The sequence below is a fragment of the Hyla sarda genome, chromosome 13 (assembly GCF_029499605.1).
Source record: "Hyla sarda isolate aHylSar1 chromosome 13, aHylSar1.hap1, whole genome shotgun sequence".
NCBI lineage: Eukaryota > Metazoa > Chordata > Amphibia > Anura > Hylidae > Hyla > Hyla sarda.
Genome location: NC_079201.1, coordinates 35896945 through 35918050, shown reverse-complemented (window position 1 = coordinate 35918050; position 21106 = coordinate 35896945). Strand labels below are relative to the sequence as shown.

The following is a 21106-nucleotide window of genomic DNA, read 5'->3' as shown; positions in this document are numbered from 1 at the left end:
CATTACCAGCAGATGTCAGCTGCTGATAGCAGCGGACATCTCCCGGTCATGACGCGGACCCCCGTCATGTCCAACCATCAGACCCATGACGTACATGTATGTCATGGGTCAGGAAGGGGGGTTAAAGAGAAAAAATTCCTTCCAGACTTCAATATGGCAATCAGAATAAATCCCTGTCATTATAGAATCTTTAAATATAAGATAGCGTGGCCATGTTTTTTTTCCAACTATTTATAGCAATCCTTATATTGCTAATACTGTTTAGTGCTATGCATATCACTGATTAGTATTATCGGCAATCTTCTTCTAAGGTCTGTGGAGAACAGCAAAGGCAGGTGAGGGGACCTCTGTCTGCCATCTTGGCTGATTGGATCCCTGCAATCAGCCATTAGAATGGCCGCATTACTCCAGAGGCCTGATTAGTAATGATCATCTCGTGTGTTAATGGCGGACATCAGCGCGAACGCCCCTGGCGTCTGATAGCAGCTAGGACCTGCCATGCATGAAGTTAGTGCAGTTCCTGTGCTCACTTAACGCATCAGGGCATACATTTATGTCATATGCATGAAGTACCAGAATGTACATTTACGTCCTACGTGGTTAAGGGGTTAAAATACAAACCATCATAATATACTATGTAAAACTGGCCATACAAACAGGTTTTATGCTAGTTTATCCATTGGCAGCCTTTTCTTCAGTATGAATCTTTATTTTAATGAGGAATACTGAATAGGGAATTTGAGACGCTAGATTTTGGTTCTCCTTCCCACAGTAAAATAAATGTACATTCATCCAACCTTTGTGGCTGATTTCCAACCACAGATAATCTGGATTCTGATTACATTTATCTAGTTTGTTGATCAGTTAGGCTTAATCCACACTTTGGAATCCAATAAATCATTTGGCGCTAGGATACTTTGCTGTCCCCATAAACAGCAGTCAGAGCCTGCGGCAGATTTTCAACATTGATTTGAATTCTACTACCAATTCATGGCAAAATATGCATTTAACACATGCAGAGCTCTGTAAGGCTGTGTTCACACTACAAAATAAATGGTGCAGGTTTGTGAAAATAGAATGGTTTACAGTGGTTTCAAGTTCAAGTTAAATAAAGGAGATGCAGTAAAAAAAAAATAATAATAATTACACACACTAAGCTTTGGCAATAGACCGTTTCTGTGTAAGAAAAAGAAAATTGTACATCCACAAACGACAAATATTTTGGTTCTGTCTCAATTTTTCTCTGTATTACACGTGTCCATAGTGTGTTTGTGCTTAATGAAACACAGATTTAAAAGGCAGGAAGCTTAAACCTCAGCTCCCACCCCTCCAAACACAAATCCATATCGAAAAAGGGACACAGCTGTTTGCTTGGTACAGGTATGCATGCATTATAAAGACATAGGAAGATTGCCAACCGCTGGAACAGTTACCCCAGTGACAAATGGAACCGTAATAGTCATCAATTTATTTGAGGAACAGTGCTCCTTTTGCTTATGAGATTCTGTGGAGAACAGTTTGAGCTCAATATTGACTCCAAGCATTGATTTCTCCATAGAGTGGCAAAGAATAAAAAGATAACTGCACAGTAAAAGCACTTGAGACAATAAACAGAAAAAGACTTTTGGCAACTGTAGAGGAAGATAATTCAAGGGAAGGCCAATTTATTCCAACCAGCAAATACGTTTGCCACATGTCACTGGAAGTCCTAGGAGCACTGCAGAATATACTCCTGTAAAGCAGGCCAAAGTGAGAGGACACACAAGAAAACACAATTAGCCCCGAACAAGTAGGAGTTGCCCCCTCTAACCCCTTCACCCCACAATAATTGACATCATTCCTATATAACCTGACAACACAAAGCACAGGCCTGTGACAAGGGATGGCAAACACAGTACTGTCTGTTTTAGTTTGCTCATACGTTGCCCCCTCTGTAATGTTGGGGTGTTAAGGCTGGCTGAGGAAGAGGGGAGAACATGAAAATACAGAGCAAAAGTTCCACAGGCAGCGAGGGCTTTGGTTAGAGCCTGGGTAGAGCTCCGTAACAGATCTTGGTCACAATGCTTTGTCACATCCTGGATCCTCGCTCCTGAAGAATCTAAAAGTATAGACAAAAAGAACCAATGAGCGTTTAGCAATAAATTAAACAAAATATTAAAGAACATTTACAACATGGGAAGAGTAGGTCCCCTACTTAAGACCCTTCATTTGCCATAAGCAATGGCCTTTAAAAATAATGTGGGCCACTTACTGAATTCATTTTATGAGGTGACCATTGTCTTCATTCAGAAAGATGGGGAGAACCTATTTCTTTCTGACTCGCATCGCCCTGTGTCTTTAGTTAATTCTAACATTAAGACTTCAATCAAGGCTTTGGCCAAAAGACTGACTAAGGTGATCAGGAGTCTTATTCATCCAAAACCAACCTAGCTTCATGCACTTGACCACTTCAGTAAATCTGTGGTGCCTTTATCTGAATTTGCTGGCAGTCCAGGGGGACTCCCAAAAACAAGATAGTTGTTTTATCCCCTTAAAGGGGTATTCCGCCACTAGACATCTTATCCCCTATCCAAAGGATAGGGGATAAGATGTCAGATCGCCGGGGTCCCGCTGCTGGGGACCCCGGGGATCGCCGCTGCAGCACCCCGCTATCATTACTGCGCAGAGCAAGATCGCTCTGCACGTAATGGCGGGCAATACAGGGGCCCGGAGCATCGTTACGTCACGGCTCCGCCCATCGTGACGTCACGGCCCGCCCCCGTCAATACAAGTCTATGGGAAGGGGGCGTGGCCCCCTGCCATAGACTTGCATTAAGGGGATGGGCTGTGATGTCATGAGGGGCGGAGCCATGACGTCACGCGGCTCCGGCCCCTGTATCGCCCGTCATTATGCACAGAGCGAACTCGCTCTGTGCAGTAATGATGGCGGGGTGCCGCAGCGGCGATCCCGGGGGCCCCCGGCGATCTAACATCTTATCCCCTATCCTTTGGATAGGGGATAAAATGCCAGGGGCGGAATACCCCTTTAATGCTACCTTTATTGATGCATGCTCTTGATAAAGTGGAGTCATGATTGAAACTACCCATCTGCTTTAGGATAGACAAATCTGATCAAAATGTATCTTATGCCAAAGATTTTGTATGTGATCCATAACTCCCCAGTCTGGTTCTTTAAATATTGGTTCAAGAGGTTCCAGAATTTGTTTTGAGATCTGGTATGGCAGAGTGGGATTAGAAAAATTAAGCTGGAGGAGCTGTAGCTCCCTACGGTGGATGGTGTACCAGCTCTCCCTAAAGTCTGGGTATACTACTTTGCCACACAAGGGTAACATTTTGGGGGCTAGGGAGATGCATATTTTCAGAAGTCCTTTTATGCCATACTATGTTCTCTTCGGTGTGGTCAGCATCCGCTGAAACTACTGGACGCCCAGGTGGTGCCTGATTTGTTAAGAAGGAGACCAACATTCAAAGCAAAATTTTGGACCTCATGCACCATCTGTGTGATATATTGCTTTGTGGCTTGATAGATCTGTGTTGTCACTATGTTCTTCATTATCTGTTAGCATCTGATTGTTTCAAAATAAAATGTTTTTTTTTTTTTAAGATGAAAAGTATCTTTATTTATAAAGTGCCAACATATTCTGCAGCGAGTGCCCATATTCCCAAGAGCTTACGATCTATGAAGAAAATAGGGATGGCACTAGAGGGAAAAGGGCTTAAATTGTATAATGGTCTAGCAACAATTTATACTAAATAAAGCAGTACACAGGATGGAAGTCAGCAGCCAGTATATACAGAAATGAAGTACCATAACGTTCAGGGGATACTGTTGACTGAAGGGATAAGGTTCTGATGAATAATGTAAAAGTGGGAGGAAGAGAGACAGATTAGCAAAATGATAAACCTGTCTTAAAAAATAAAAAATTATACACAATTGTTACCAATGTAAGTGGGTCTGATATATAAGCCCCAGTCACAGGGGAAATACAGTCCCTTGACATTGCCTGCAGAGCTGGTCTGGGTGTTCCTGCTCAGTGGTATACACGGCACCCACTGAGCACTATGTACACATTGATTGGAAAGGTAGGGTCAGCTCTTTACTGCAGCAGTGATGCGACCTGCGTGCTTCTGCACCATTTGGCAGTTTTAAAACCGTTCATTGCCAACCGCCCAGATGTATTAAGTCTATAGGCGGTTGGCAAGTGTTTAATAGAATCAGAAGAGCTGAAGTGGAAGGAAGATGTGGAGTCCCTATGAAAGGAAGAATTTAAAGAAAGAATGATTTAACAATAATAGTATAGAGCATTAATAGTCTTTGTGCGTTCCAATAACAGCAGTGCGTAATTTACTAACAGCGTGAGCTTTACAGCCTACTGTAGTACTGTCATAAAGGGTTAAGCCCTAGATCAAAAAGTAAGGTAGATAGGGACAGACCATTTGGGTCCCCTTTTTTAAGGGAAAGGGTGTGGAGAAAATTCCAATCGTACAAATATGGCGGGAAGGGTTACCGTTGATCTACTGTACTTTAACCTCTTAATGACCGCACATATGCCTTTTTACAGCATAATGAATGGTGGTCATTACATAGTTAGTACAGTTGAAAAAAAGAGACATGTCCATCAAGTTCAACCAAAGAGGTGAAGGGAAGGGGTACGGATGGATAAAGTCGCTCATGGAAACTAAACCTTTTTTTTCTCCAGATGGAGGGAACGCCCCCTTGTCTTTTGAGGGGGATTTACCTGAAATTTTTTCCCCATATTTTTTTGTATAGGCAATTTATATAGTTAAATAAGATGATCATATGTCACTTCTCAAAGACTAAATATATTCAATTTATTTTAATCTTTCAGCAAAGCTAATATGTTTAATGCCCCTTTGTTTAGTTAAGTGGCTTTGTACCCTTTACAGCTCCATAACATCTCTTTCATGAATCGGTGCCCAAAACTGAATAGCATATTCCAGGAGACTGTACCAATGCTTTATAAAGTGGTATGATGTCCCTGTATCGCAAGTCCATCCCTATTTTGATAAATAACAATATCCTTTTCCTATACAGAGCTTAAGAACCCCTTCGGTAGCTCAGCCTTCTCTTTACCCCCAGGGACCACCTCCCTATTAAAGAAGATGTCCAGCAAAAACAATTTTTATCCCCTATCTGCAGGATAGGGAATAAGTGATCGCGGGGGGTCCGACACCCCCCCCCCCCCATTCATCTCCAAGGGAAAGGCAGAGACGCACGTACACTTGCTCCACCTCACCCTAGAGATTAATGGAGGGGTTGTGTTTTGACCAGCTGATGTGCTGGGTGTGAAACGTAATTTCCTTGAGCAGGGGCCCCCTACGGGAGTTCGTGGGGGGGGCGGGGGGGTTCCAGTGGTCGCATCCCTTGCGATCAGACACAATCCCCTATCCGAGGATAGGGGATACATTTCTTATGCTGGATTTCTTTAATAATTTTTTATGGGATCCTACATGCTCTGTCCTCATTTTTTCACATATATATATTTTAAAAATGCTTTGGGATTTGTTTTGCATTCTTTGGCTACCTGTTTTTCATTGTAAATATTTGCTTTTTTTTATATACACTTTTACATATCTTATTAAGCTCTTCCTAATTTTTAAAAGCTAAGACTGGACCCTCTGATTTATATTTTAAAAAGCTAATTTTTGCAGTTCATAGCAGTTTTAACATCAGTTGTCAGCCATGCAGGATTTAGTTTTAATTGTTTATACTTGTTACCCATAGGGATACATTTAGCAGTATAGTTATCGGAAAATCTCCCATTTATAATCTGCATCAGTATTTTACAACAACTCCTCCCAGCCTGTCCTGAGGTGCAGCTATTGGCCCAGGGAATTTTTCAGTTTTAAGAGGATATGTTCTTGCCCTCCCAACCGGTTCTCTTTATATTTATAACTTTTGTATAGAAAATATAGAAAGTTAAAACAATATTGTGGTCATTATTACCATGGTTTTCACAGACAGTTACATTGAAACGACCAGATCCAACAGAGCATCACTTCTTGCTAATGCCTCCACATACTAGCCCATAAAATTATCCTGCAAATTATATATATTACATTTTTTTTTTTATATTCCACTATTACCACTACCCGCCATGACAGCCCCCTCTATTTGTGCAAGCAGCTGACCATCTACCTCCTCAGTGATGTTAGGGAGGGGGGGAAATCGATTACACCAAAAATAATCTTTCTAGTGTTTACTTTTGTAATTCTACCCACAAGGATTTCACATCCTCACAAATCACATGATATCTTTCACACTGACATTCATACCTAGTCATGTAAGGTTAGAATAGAGACAAGCTAAAATTTTACATCGGGTGACCATATGTAAAATGCCAATCTTGTCCAGCACAATGCTCTGTCAGTCCCTTCGTACGTTACTAAAGCATCTAATGCCAGAAAAATTGGTTAAAATAGACTAGTAAGGTTTTTTATTTTTATTTGGGACAACAGGGCTTTAAAGAATTATCTACCATACCCATATACTATGGTTTTAAGTTCTGTCACAAAACCGGATACAAGGCAAAAATTAGCCGAACGGACTCACTATCTGACTCCGGTCGGCTCATTCAAATGAATGAGATGGGGTGCTGGATCCGGCTGGGATATGGGAGTGCCCGGTATACACATCTCCCAAACGGATCCGGTCCCCGTTTGTAAGAATCACGATGTGAATCCAGCCTTACCTAGAGTCACGCTGGTCCGGCCAAAGTGACGCCGCCGTGGCGTGATTGACAGCCTGCGTCTCCACGCTACTCTGTCTGCTTAGGGAGAAGAACGATGATACAGGCTGTCAATCACATCTAGGGGGTGTCACTACGGCCGAAGTGATGGGACTAGGTAAGGTATAGCTCCACGCCCAGGGGCCTATTTACGGGGCAGCAGGGGAGACTTACAAACCTCATATCCTTACCCGGAACGTCTTCCGGGGATGGTAAGGATGAAGATTTTACCATATAATGTGTTACTAAGAGTTATATATGAAAAAAATGTAATTCTTGGTTCCCTTTAAGGGTATACAAGAAAGAAAATGCATGCTTCTTTGAAGAAGTAAACTGTATCCTCACTGACCTTTGCCTTTTCACTAGGCTCAATGACCAGTCCATTAGTGGAGTTATTCAGCTCCCTGGATACAACACACAGGAATTCTGCTTGGTCTTCATTCCCATAATTATAGGAAGATCCAATACTGATAAGCTGAAATACAAAGTATAAGTGTTAGTTTCCTAAGACAAGATTACATAGTTACGAAGTTCATATGGTTAAAAAAGTCCATCAAGTTCAACCTAAGTTCCCCATTTTGCCCTACTGTGTTGACCCAAAGCAAAAAATATTCTCCATGAGGTTGATGCCAATTGCCCCATACCAGAGGAAAAAGTCCTTCCAGACTCCAAATATAGGAATCAGAATAAATCCCTGGATCGATGTTCTGTCTGGGATATGAAAACGTATCCACTATCCTAAGGTCGGACCCCCGCGATCTGACATCCTTAGGATAGGGGATAAGTTATCATATCCCGGAGTACTCCTTTAATTTAGTATACATAACCTGTAATGTTATTACTCTCCAGAAATGCATTCCGGACCCTTTTGAACTCTCCTATTGAGTTCACTATGACCACGTCCTCGGGGAGAGAGTTCCATAGTCTCACTGCTCTTGTAATAAAGAACCTTCCCACCAGTGCTGGTGTAGAAGCCTTCTTTTCCCTGGATATAGAGGATGCCCCCTTGTTATGGATACAGTCCTGGGTATAAATAGATTAAGGGAAAGATCTCTGTACTGTCCCCTGATTTATTTATACATAGTTATTTTGTGGCACTAAAGCAGTTTTTTTTTTTTTTAACTAAACTCTGATTCTGATAATCTTTCAGGGTACTGTAGTCCTCCCATTTCCTTTATTACTCTGGTTGCCTGTCTTTGAACCTTCTTGAGTTCTATTATATCTTTCTTGTAGTAATGGGCTGAAACCATTTTTACAGACAGAGTACAAGTACAGAAACTTTTTATTTTTTTTTTTTTTTTTTTTTTTTTTTAAGTACTCGTTGATACCAATTACCGATACTTATTTTAAATATCATGTAACAGATTTTTTTTTTATATGGGGAAAGGGTATATATAAATATATTTCTTTTTTTATTTCTTTTTTTACTTTTTGACTCCCTACACACTGGGTGACAGGTATGTGTTTTTTTCCCCATAGGATAGAGGATAACCTGCTGATCAGTGAAAGTTAGACCGCTGGAACTCCGCCGATACAGGAAACGGGGATATAATTCTTCCCAAAATTAAGGGCACAGTAGGCACTGCTCCATTTATTCTTCATGAAGCAGCCGAACGCTTCTGATTTCTGAACTCTAAAACGCTCAGCGGCACCAAAGAGAATAAATGGAGCATTGCCCACAAAGGATGTGCATATGCAGCACCATGTGTCCTTCATTGTGCATCAATGGGGATCCCAGCAGTCCAACCTTTACCGATCAGCATGTTATCCTGTATGGACAGGGGACAACATGCTGAGATGGTAATATCCCTTGGAAAGCTGGGAAAGTACTGTATACTGGCTGCCACCCAACTTTCCTAGTCTCCTGAAGGGACTATATGTCAGGAGAAAGGGAAAGCTGGGTGACAGGGAGAAGGTACCCTCCTATGTACCTTAAAGAGGTACTCCGTTGCTAGACATCTTGTCCCCTATCAAAAGGATGGGGGGATAAGATGTCTGATCACAGGGGACTGGCCGCTGGGACCCCCTGTGATCGCTATGCAGACACCCGGTGTTCTGAACACTGGGTTCAGGTGGCCGTGACACCACGCCACTCAATTAATGTCTATGGGAGGGGAGCGCTCACTGGCCAGGGGATCCAAGACAAGTGTCCTGCAGCTAGCGAGCGAATTAGCGAGAGGGCGGCTCGGATAGCCGTCCAAACTGGCCACATTTTAATCCACATGAAGAGTGCGGCGGGCCCTCCGCACCTACATGATACCTGCCAGCAGGGGTCCTGCCGTCAGGTAATGGATTAGGTATCAGGGAAATTTGCACGAGTACAAGTACATTAGCAAATGTCCAGTATCGGTCCCGTTACCAATACCAGTATCAGGACATTCCTGCTTTCTTGTACACTGGTCCCTAGTACTGTGCACAGTATTCTATGTGTGGTCTGACTAGTAGTTTGTACAGTGGTAGAATTTTGATGCCTCAAATTATTTTATTTGCCGGGTCAAATTTTCCAGGTCAGTTGTTCCCAGTATTTTCTAAATGTTTATTTCTAAATGTTTCTAAATTGATCCGAACCAAAGTTCATGCTTACTGGCAAGTTCATCAAAAGTATAATATCTTAACTCAGAATGGTGTAATACATGTTGAACTACAAAAACCCTAGCTTCCCACCAAGCTTGATACAACTTATCTCTACCCATCAGAAAAGTATCTTGCAATAACAGGCTACCTTTATCCCACTGAAGTATAGAATATCTGATGTGCAGTAATGCCGGAAGGATCCAAGGGTACACTAGACTGATTTTAATGGTGATGATATCAGAATAACAGTTAGAGCCTTTTTTCCAGTCAACCTAGTGTGTGAGTAAGCAAGTAGGATTATGCATGTTGTGTCGGGAAAGTTAACCCCACCCTTATCCCTGGAGACAGTATTATAGTGCCTTTTGATAGCCCTTTTAAATTTAGTAAAGACTGCATGCAGCTGAGAGCTATCTTGATGTGTCAACAGGATAGGGATTCTTTTTATAAAGGAATAACATTTTGAAAAAACTCAATTGACAAGGTGACATCTGAAATACCAACAAGAGTACTAGCTGATGTAAGGACTCAAGAGAGTGGTTCTATAGATACGATGAATAGCAATGGGGATAAGGGACATCCCCGCCTGGTCCTCCTTCTGGGGAAAGAAAGGAGAAGGCAGGAACCCAGGCTATGAATCCAAGCCAAAGAGTACAGTGACAATAAGAAGTCATAAACAGCCCCTCAAACCTCTTGAGTCTCATCCCACACCCGGCCCAGAGAATGTTAAAAAAAAAAAAAAAAAAAAAGCTTTTTCGGCATCTATAAATAATTTTGTTGAAGATGGGTGTAGATGCTGGCGGAAGGTGGGGGGCCAGAGCACACAGAGGACAAGCAAGAGGCTGAAAAAAAATATTTTTGGGGCTCAAAAACAGGATGCAAACATATTATGAGAGTGTACTGACCTGTAAGTTGGCCTGTCTACAGAAAGTATTAGGTATAATGCATAATATCATGCAACAGGACCCTTCATTTTACTTTTGCAGTCTACAGGAATACATCTTCATGAGATTTAAATTTAACTATTAAGCATACCATTAAGAAAAAAGATGCAACTTCTATGTAGTGTGTAACCTCTTGTTTTACCTCAGAACAGTGGTCACTCACCTGCTCAAACTTCCAACCATCAGACATGGTGGAAACCATCTGTGTGAGCTCCTCTTCTTGACACTGTAACACTCTGTAGACGTGCTTCACCGGACCCTGAACACATTAAAATTAGAAGAGTATTAAATATGCATTTGCATGGGAAAAACAATGGCCCAGATCTATCAATCTGCCTGGACGCAAAACTGTATGTTTTGCCCATAACAGCCAATCATAGCACAGCTTTCATTTAACCAGAGCTTGTTAAGATATACAAGCTAAGCTGTGATTGGTTGTTCAGGGCAAAACCAGACAATTTAAGTTACAGGCAAAGTGATAAATCTGAGCTATTGAACTGTGAACATTATGCTGTGCCCATCACCATTTGAAGGATTAGCATATTGGGCGAGTTATAAAGTAGATTTACCTGTGAGGTTCTATTTTCATTGTCTCGAATCCGCTCCTTTACTAGCCGCACAAGGGAAGCGATGTTATAAAACTCTGCTTCTTCCAAAACACCTGTGTGCAAAAGAAACTAAAGGTGGTAAACTACTTATTATTTACTATGTAGATTTCAGCCATATTCATTTAAAGGGGAGTTCCATACTAATGCATCTAAAGTCTATTTTCATTGCATGTCAAAACATAAAATTCTGTGTAATCCATAAGGTAAAACCCTCACTTGCTACAAAAAGAAGGGGCTCAAGCAACCTGTAATCTGCTTAAAGATTTCCTCCATTAGAAGTTTCTAATATGATACAACACAGTGCCACCAATTTAAAGGTTCTCATGGCAAAGTGCTCAAGGTAAAGTAGCTGTACAATATCAATAGCTGTAAAATCTCCATTTAGCACAAAAGGTATTGGTCAGTAGCTTTTAGGATTTTCCCATAAAAAGATTAGAAATTCAGATTCACTACTGCTAGAAACTGACTGGTTTACCCACACTGAACCCAATACACAGGGATATAGTGCTGGTGAACCAGATTAAAAGTAGGGATCGACCGATATCGTTTTTTTAGGGCCGATACCGATAATCGGTGCAGGTTAGGGCCGATAGCCGATAACTTATACCGATATTCCGGTATAAGTTATCGGCTATTTAACCCCCTGCGACACCGCTGCAGATCATTGATTTAAAGCGGGCGCTTTAAATCAATGATCTGCAGTGGCTTTTGCGGGGCCATAGGCCGCCGCCGCCGCCACCACCCGCTTCTCTCCCCTTACCTGACAGGGTGATCCGGGCCATCCATCCATCGTTCCTGTAGCGTCCGGGGGTGTTCCGGGTGGAGGGTGGTCCGGTCCGGGCTGTCCTTCTTCTCCGGCGGTCATCTTCTCCACTCCGGGCAGGCTCCGGCCTAGTACGCTGCATAGACGTCGCTGCGCAGTGACGCCCGTGCGCAGCGACGCACCTGACGTCACGGCGTAGCGGCGTCTATGCAGCATACTAGGCCGGAGCCTGCCTGGAGTGGAGAAGAAGACCGTGGGAGAAGAAGGACAGCCCGGACCGGACCACCCTCCACCCAGAACGCCCCCGGACGCTACAGGAACGATGGATGGATGGCCCGGACCACCCCCATTACGGGTAAGTTAAATTTTTTTATTGACTGGGAGGGTGGGGGAGGGGCCCGACCGGTATAGCGATATGGGAAAAAATCCATACCGGTATACCGCCTAGCATCACGGTGGGGGGTGCGGTGGGTCGGCGGTGCGGCGGGTCGAGGGGGTGGCGGTCGCGGTGCGGTGGGGAATTATCGGCTTATCGGCAAGATAATTGCCGATACCGATAATGCCCAAAATCGTGATTATCGGCCGATAATATCGGCCATACCAATAATCGGTCGATCCCTAATTAAAAGGATTTATAACTCACCGGATACAGCTAGTAAAAGCCTGCATTGCTAATATAGTAATTAAAGGGGTACTCCGATGAAAACCTTTTTTCTATTAAACCAACTGGTGGCAGAAATGTAAACATATTTGTAAATTACTTCTATTAAAAAATCTTAATCCTTCCTGTACTTATTAGCTGCTGAATACTACAGAGGAAATTATTTTCTTTTTGGAATGCTCTCTGATGACATCATGAGCACAGTTTCTCTGCTGACGTTATTATTATAATAATAATGATAACACTTTATTTATTGTTGTCTTTAGTGGGATTTGAACCCAAGTCCCCAGCACTGCAAGGCAGCAGTGCTAACCACTGAGCCACCATGCTGCCCTTAGCATACATCTGCTATGCATGGTTGCTAAAATGGACAGAGATGTCAGCAGAGAGCACTGTGCTCGTGATGTCATCAGTGTTCCAAAAAGAAAGGAATTTCCTCTGTAGCATTCAGCAGCTAATAAGTACTGGAAGGATTAAGATTTTTTAATAGAAGTAATTTACAAATATGTTTCTAACTTTCTGCCACCAGTTGATTTAAAAGATAAAAGGTTTTCACCGGAGTACCCCTTTAACCCTCTTTGTACAAGAGGCGGGAGTCGGCATACCCAACTCTCTGCCTTCCTGCCCTCTGCTCCCATATGCATCGGCCATCGTGCACACATTGGCGGGCGATGGTTATGCTGTCTCCATTGTGCAAAGGGCTAATACCGGTAGCATCTCTGAAACGGCGGCACCGATCTTAGTAAGTAACACATCATTTTAACCTGGTTCACCCGCACTATAACCCTGTGCTTTGAGTTTAAGGTGGGTGAACCAGCTGTCAGTTTCCCTTTAAAGAACTGGTGATAATGAAGCTCTCTATGTGCACCACCAGTAGCTGTCAGCCCCTCATACACCTTAAGATAGTAATGGTGTTCATAACTTTTTTTAAACTTGTGTAGGTGGCTTTATACTATGTAGGGTACCACTAAACCATAGATGTCTTAAGCTTGAAATTCCATAGGTCTATTGCACCACTTAGGCAATGTTCACATTTGCATTGGAGCTCAGTGGCAGAAGTCACTGATTCTGCAATTAATATTTTTGTCTGCTCAAATCCTGCTACATAAATATGATGAGCGAACTTACAGTGATTCGATTTGTCACAAGCTTCGCGGCTCAGCGGTTGCTTACTTTAGTCTGCATAAATGAGTTCAGCTTTCAGGTGCTCCCGTGGGCTGGAAAAGGTGGATACAGTCCTAGAAAAGATTCTCCTAGGACTGTATCCCCCTTTTCCAGCCCACGGGAGCACCTGAAAGCTGAACTCATTTATGCAGACTAAAGTCAGCAACTGCCAAGCCGAGAAGTTCGTAACGAATCGAATCACAGTAAGTTCGCTCATCTTTATAAATAAACAAACGGACAGAAACTTGACAGATCCCATTAAAGACAATAGGATCCTTTGATGATCATTGTACATCAGACGGCTCAGTTGTTCTGCAATGAACTAACTATGACGAAGGCCCCAAACTGAGTCTCGGACGAAAATGTGAATGAGGCCCTAAGAAGAGATGAAAGCTTACCATTCTGAAAAACAGTACGTCTCACCTGTATAAACTGGTGAAGGATTTGCCCATGCCAACCAAAATTTTTTTTGTTATTAGGCTTGAACAGAAATAAATGAGTGCTGGTATCTAACTGGTTGCTAAGGACAAATACCCCACTAAAACACAATGCACTGAATTAGTAAATGACTAGGGCTGTCCTTTACTGTCATAATGTAATCATGTACTGGAGGATCTTATATGAGTCTGTTACCCCACATATGCCCATACATCTGCTGAAACAAACCCAACAGTAGTTATGCAATTTATTTATACTGTGCAGCAAAAGAATAAAAAATAAATAGCCAGCACAACTACCTAATACATGGGTGCACGCTGCTGTGGCAAATACAAAGTATACAAAAAGAAGTTTGCAGCAGCACCCCCATCCTCCACGCAGAGGTGGCCTTACTTCGGATGGGACCCTAACACAACAATTCCTCACCTCTGCTGGGCATATAGCCTCTGACTGGGTGACATGCAAGTTAGGGGGCGTGGTGCCTTCTTTAGCCGTGCACCCCTCCCTGTTCACAGGAGGCCTTTTTAATAGACAGTGGATCCTGCATGTCACCCAGTCAGATGCTATATGCCCAGCAGAGCCGAGTGGAATTGTTGTGTTAGGGTCCCACCCAAAGTAAGGCCACCTCCGCGTGGTGGAAGGGACACATTTTGATCAAACAGTGTGCTAAGCGCCTACATTTTTTTTTTACCAAGAGTGCTGCTGCAACCTTCTTTTTGGTATTATTTATACTGTGCACCACTCTACAAGCAAGGGAAACAACATGACTCCTTCAATAAGGTTATGTGTATGTCACACATTTTTGACTAGGGTACTCGACTGTTAGAAAGCATAGTCGAGTACGCTAGTCAAAAATGTGTGACATACACATAACCTTATTGAAGGAGGTGTCCCATCCACCATGCGGAGGTGGCCTTACTTTGGATGGGACCCTAACACAACAATTCCACTCAGCTCTGCTGGGCATATAGCATCTGACTGGGTGACATGCAGGATCCACTAAGTAAGAGCATATTGTTATGGTGATTGTCAGGATCCGGGTACTGAGAGGATACTGGTGGTGGATCCTCTGTGTCAGTGAGGTGATGACGTGGGCCGTACCAGGGGAACGGAGTCTAAGGGGTTACTGGTATTCACCAGAGCCCGCCCCAAAGCGGGATGGACTTGCTGTGGCAGGTAACCCCCAGTTCGTTCCACCCGATAGCGACTCAACCCCGACTGCTGAGATAGGCGCGGTACAAGGGATTAGGCAAGAGCAAGGTCGGACGTAGCAGAAGGTCAGGGCAGGCAGCAAGGATCGTAGTCAGGGGCAACGGCAGGAGGTCTGGAACACTGGCTTGGGACATACAAGGAACACTTTCACTGGCACAATGGCAACAAGATCCGGCAATACAGGGAAGGGGAAGTGAGGTGATATAGACCAGTGCACAGGTGAATTCACTAATTTGGGCCAGGCGCCAATCAGCGGCGCACTAGCCCTTTAAATCGCAGAGAGCCGGTGTGCGCGCCCTAGGGAGCGGGGCCGCGCGCGCCGGGACTGAACAGACGGAGGACGGGTCCGGTAAGGAGGCTGGGATGCGAACCGCGAGCGGGCGCGTCCCGCATCGCGGATTGCATCCCTGCTAGGGACACTATTGCAGCGCTCCCGGTCAGCGGGTCTGACCGGGTTGCTGCGAGCAGGTAAACGCTGCGAGCGCTCCGGGGAGGAGCGGGGACCCGGAGCGCTCGGCGTAACAGTGATCCTGTCTAATGTGCTTTGATCTGTTCCCAATATTTGTTGAAAGAAAATGGGAGCATTTTGACCCTTAGAACAAAAGCATTTGTGTGTATGGAGGGACTGGAAGGATTCCAAACTGCTATCTTATGTGTATTACCAGCTTTATTTATGCTTGGATTTATTCTAATATTGACACAAAATGGATTGACCCCAATGTTTCCCCCAAATTGTGAATTTAAAGACAACCATACACAGAATACCCTCTGGACAAAGAAATATGACCGCTGCACCCAATTGGATGCTCAATGTCAGACCCATAGAAAAATAGTACAATGATGCAGTCACATGATGCTACAAACTAGACTGGCAGAACTTCTAGCTTAAAGTGCCACATGAATTACTCCGGCTAAACTGTCAACACATGAATTCATGTCAACATTCAAGGCATACCCTCTGTAAGTGGTTTTGGCATCTAGCCTGTAAAAAAAATAATTCTTGTAGATGGCCTACGACTGTCATAGAGGCATTGAACAGGGTCTGCAATGGCTGTCTGACATTACCCACCTACAAAATGGTTTTGTACAGAATAAAGACGCCAAAACCCCTTACAAATGGTATGCCCTAACTGATAACTGTTGGGGGGGCACTTATAGACTGGTAAGCCTTACCTTCCTCAGCTAGCTCTTTATTAAGGATCAACTTGCCATGTCGTAAATAGTTCAGAATGGGTCCAAAATATGTAGGGTCCCGATCAATAAGATACGCTCCGGTCTCATCCTACAACATCCAGAGACAAAACCATTACCAGCTGTAGACAATACGTACAGTTATACATTCTATGTATGTACTTCATGAATAATTGTCTGCTTCGTTAGCAAATGTAATGAAAATTATTTATGATCCCTAAAAATGAACAAAAAAAAATCAGCATCTTTTACAATAAGGGTCCTAAGTGCAAGTAAATCCCTTTTTACATCTGTATGTCCGGTGCACGAAAAAAAAAAAAAACTGCTAACTGCTGCTTGGGTACTGAAATTTAAAGTCATCTTTTTCATTTCCTGGAATTAGAGTCTGTGGGTTGTCTTACCAAGATGGCATGCATGTGCTCAAAGGCATTTTATTGCACATGAAAAGCTGAGACAAATACAGTGATCCCTCAACTTACAATGGCCTCAACATACAATAGTTTCAACATACAATGGTCTTTTCTGGACCATCGTAAGTTGAAACCAGACTCAACATACAATGCTACCTACAGTCCAGATCTGTGAAACGTGTCAATGGCTGGAAGAACCGACCAATCAAAATGGGCATTCACTGGTAAAACCCCTGTATTACTGAAGCGCATGCACTGACTGGTGTCTGGTATTACATGTTCTGTACTCTTTACCTGTGCCAGGGTTAGCTGCTCCTTTGGACACCAGGTGAGGGTGACTCCATTACTTTTTTGGGACAGTGTGTTCTGTACAGGACCCCAAAGAAGCTCCTGTCCTCTACATAGACCAGTGTTTCCCAAGCAGGGTGGCCCCAGCTGTTGCAAAAGTACAACTCCCAGCATGCCCGGACAGCCTTTGGCTGTCCGGGCATGCTGGGAGTTGTAGTTTTGCAACAGCTGGAGGCTCCCTGCTTGGGAAACACTGACATAGACAGTGATTTATAGCTCCCAGCAGATCTTTCTCACTTTTATATGTAAGGATTTGCTTTATCTATATTAGTTATCTACTTATTTTTCTTTAATCCTCACTTTTTCCTATTTTTGGATGACATTTTGGTGCCTTTAGAACCAATTACCAGGTTTCCATAGAGTTATGGTCTCAAGACATACAATGGTTTCAACATACAATGGTCGTCCCAGAACCAATTAATATTGTAACTTGAGGGACCACTGTATGATCAAAGAAACACCACTAAGTATATTTAAGGTGTTTGTAGAGAGATGTTACTGCACGCTGGGTGAGAGTTGTTGTGCTGTGTTCTGGACAGAACAAGTATCCCACACAAGTCCCTTTATTAGAACAGGACCCACGCCTGATACTGTCCAGGCATCGAGATGTTGCCACAGGAACAGTACCAGCCAGTGTGCAGCAGTACCACTCCATACCAATGTAGCGTTGGCTGGGAGATTGCAGCCTATCTTTTTGCACAGATTTAGGGCTTTATTCATGAGCGTATTAGGATTTGTTTGTGGATTTCAGTTCCAACAATATTCCTTCTTAATATGTTTAAGGATAAATCCGACAAAAATAAACTTATCCCCTATCCAAAGGAAAATTGATAAGTAGCTGATCGCGGGGGTCCGAGCACTGGGACCCCCCGCTTTGACCTGGACGGGACCCTGCATACAGTGAGGAGCGCACGCTCCATTCATTTCTATGAGAGTGCCGAAAAGACCAGAGTACAGCACTCGGGCAACATCGGCGCTCTCTTAGTAATGAATGGAGGGAGCGCCATCTACCAGTAGACAACAAGAACTTTTCACATAGAGCTGTGATCCCATCCCAGTCGTCAGACACTAGAGATGAGCGAACTTACAGTAAATTTGATTCATCGCGAACTTCTCGGCTCGGCAGTCGACGACTTTTCCTGCATAAATTAGTTCAGCCTTCAGGTGCTCCGGTGGGCTGGAAAAGGTGGATACATTTCTAGGAAAGAGTCTCTTAGGACTGTATCCACCTTTTCCAGCCCACCGGAGCACCGAAAAGCTGAACTAATTTATGCAGGAAAAGACATCGACTGCCGAGCCGAGAAGTTTGTGATGAATCGAATTTACTGTAAGTTCGCTCATCTCTATCAGACACCCCCTCCCCCCCCAATCAGCTACTTTCCTCTATCCTGTCGATAAGGGATATGTTTATTTTGGCAGGAGTTCTTCTTTATTGGGGTATCCTGATGCACAGTGATGTCTGGTTTGACTCTTCATAGAAAAAAAATCCCTCCCTTGTGCTCAGCCTCCTATGTTGCAGAATGGAGCTTCGCTCTGCAGTCACACTCCTATCCTCTGCACATGCAGCCGGCCACAGCAGACAAAGTAAAAACTCTGCTCACGAGAGACTTCCCAAGTTGGCGAGGGGTGTAGCTGCAGAGTGGAGCTCCATTCTGCAGCATAGGAGGCTCAGCAAAGAGGAGGAAGCATTTCCTATGAAGATTCCTGCTGGACTTCACATGCGCCCTGGGCTTGGGAACACACCCCTCGAACCAAGATACTTCATTTACATATTAAGTGTAGGGTCACACGGGACGTATTTTGCTGTGTATTTTTGGCAGCCGATTTTGCAGCAGCAAATACGGCACATCTGACCCTACCCAAAAAAAATATATATATTTTTTTTTTAAAACAGGAATATTGCAGGCACAGATCTGGGAATATTAATGTTGTCAGTGACTACGTTACTTACCATTCCCAGATCTGTGCCTGCAATATTCCAGTTTTTTTTTTTTAGGGTAGGGTCAGGCCTTTACCAATAGTTTAGTGCTGGTGAAAGATGACAGGTTCTATAAACTAAATCTGCGTATGAACATACTGCTAAACAGAAATGAGTTGGTACACAAGCATGCACTAAACCCCCACCCCTCTAAAAAAATAAAAAATAAAAGCCATCTGCAAAAATGAATAAACCTAAACCACCATCATTGCTCTAGTTTAGACTGATTTAATTCCTGTTGGTGGTATTGGATGCCCAACAACAGAACAGTATTGGGCCACATAGCCAGGGCAGTGTTTCCTAACCAGGGTGCCTCCAGCGGTTGCAAAACTACAACTCCCAGCATGCCCAGCCCACCCAAGGATGTCTGGGCATGCTGGAAGCTGTAGTTTTGCAACAGCTGGAGGCACCCTGGTTGAGAAACACTACCCCAGGGGATATATATCTACTATAGCGGTGATCTCCATCTGTCGCAAAACTAAAACTCCCAGCATTCCCAGACAGTTGCTGGCTATGCTGGTAGATGTAGTTTTGCAAGCAGCCCAAGAGATGTGCACTATATAGCAGTGTTTCCCAACCAGTGTGCCTCCAGCTGTTGCTAAACTACAACTCCCAGGATGGCTGGACAGTATTGCAACTGCTGGAGGCACCCTGGTTGGGAAACACATGTACTATAGAATAATATGCAGATGCCAGGCAGGTGGCACCTTGTCAGAGTCCAGGCCCGGCTCCTCCTGGCACAGTCGGTACAGGAATGACTTGGGCTCCCGGCACAGGGTCTGCTTGGTGCTCACAAAGTACGTGCCGCCCACATTCAGCCGGACCCACTTTCCTCCCGTTCTGCCGGTGTTGTTCTCCTGCTGTCCGGGGCTGCGGGGGCTTCGAGGGGCAGAGCAGGAGAGGCCGGGGCTCGGGGGTCCGCTGCGGGGACTGGGTATGTTCAGGCTGTGCGGGGTCACCCGTGCTCCCACCGGCTCCGCTGCTTCTCTCTGTGGTTCTGCCATGACGGCTCAAACCAAACAGAACCAGGAGAGCGGCGGAGCCATAACACCGCAGCCTCGGTGGTACAGGCTTCCGGGGCGCCGTGACGTCACTTCCGAGGGCACAAATACGGCCATATTGGTACCCCCAGAGGGCAGCAGGTGACCACTACAGCAGAGCACCACCTGCTGGATGTCGTGACAAAACACGGTTAGGCTTGGTTCACACTACAAAAATCCTCCGTTTTACATCTGTATGAAGTTCCGTCTGAAAACCAGCAGTAACAAAATCCTATACATCCATTAGAAAATCCCATTATAGTCAATGGCAGTGGTCTCCAACCTGCGCGCCTCCAGATGTTGCAAAACTACAACTCCCAGCATGCCCGGACAGCCAACGGCTGTCCGGGCATGCTGGGAGTTGTAGTTTTGCAACATCTGGAGGTCCGCAGGTTGAAGATCACTGGTCTATGGGATTTTTCTAATAGCCGTTTTAACCCGTTATAGTCCGTTATTGATAACGGCCGTAATTTTGTGACAGAAGATAGTACGGAAGAAATAGTGCATGGACTATTTCTCCCGTTACTATCTACCGTCACAAAATAACGGCCGTTATCAATAACGGACTAAGGCCTCTTTCACACTATGAAATTGTTCCGTTTAGGAACTTCCGTCAGAAGTTCCGTCACTATGAGGGACATTTATCAATGTTTGCTTATGTATTCTTTTTTTTAGTATTTTTTTCCTTACTTTTTTTTTGCTTATGTGTGACTTATTTATCAACTGGTTTCAGCCTGTTGATAATTTTCTTTCACGTAAGCAATTTCTTCTTTTTTTACTTTGGTAGTAGCTTTTTCTGCTCCATGTTTGAGCTGGAGTAAATTTAGTCAATTTTTAACCCTGTTGCGACTTTTTTTTTGCGCAGTTGCGACTGTCGCAGTTAATAAATACCTGACTACCCGTAGTCCATTTTAAAATTATTACTACGTAGTTAGTTTTTGGAAAACTTGCTTTTCTCGCTTTCCAGTCAAAATGTTGCACGAAAAATCGCGTAGTCGCAGTTGCGACAATTTTGCGACAATTATAGTA

General features: G+C 43.9%; 2 protein-coding genes across 3 annotated transcripts in view; one reads left to right on the top strand and one right to left on the bottom strand.

The window, feature by feature from the left end:
- Positions 1 to 1453: 1453 nt before the first annotated feature.
- On the bottom strand, positions 1454 to 20045 carry KCTD2 (potassium channel tetramerization domain containing 2). Its single transcript, XM_056550300.1, has 6 exons — positions 19745 to 20045; positions 16284 to 16392; positions 10834 to 10925; positions 10428 to 10523; positions 7099 to 7224; positions 1454 to 2098 (listed from the first exon to the last, which is right to left on the bottom strand). Exons 1-6 carry the CDS (start codon positions 20039 to 20041, stop codon positions 2069 to 2071), a joined length of 750 nt encoding a protein of 249 aa, XP_056406275.1. The 5' UTR covers positions 20042 to 20045; the 3' UTR covers positions 1454 to 2068.
- Positions 20040 to 21106, top strand: part of ATP5PD (ATP synthase peripheral stalk subunit d) — a 19986-nt gene continuing 18919 nt past the window's right edge. Inside the window, exon 1 of one of the 2 annotated variants that reach the window (XM_056550302.1) lies at positions 20040 to 20179. The gene's annotated coding sequence lies outside the window, so the exon portion shown is untranslated. Of the gene's footprint in view, positions 20229 to 21106 lie in introns of both variants that reach the window. The other variant, XM_056550303.1, reaches the window with a different exon arrangement.

Bases quoted from the DNA above. Each gene is read 5' to 3' on its own strand.
- KCTD2 (XM_056550300.1), bottom strand. From the start codon at position 20,041: ATGGCAGAACCACAGAGAGAAGCAGCGGAGCCGGTGGGAGCACGGGTG. The intron at 10,524-10,833 runs GTAAATCTACTT...TAATGTGTTCAG, and splicing joins ATGAAAATAGAACCTCACAG to GGTCCGGTGAAGCACGTCTA. The intron at 7,225-10,427 runs GTGAGTGACCAC...TTTGTATTTCAG, and splicing joins ATGGTTGGAAGTTTGAGCAG to CTTATCAGTATTGGATCTTC.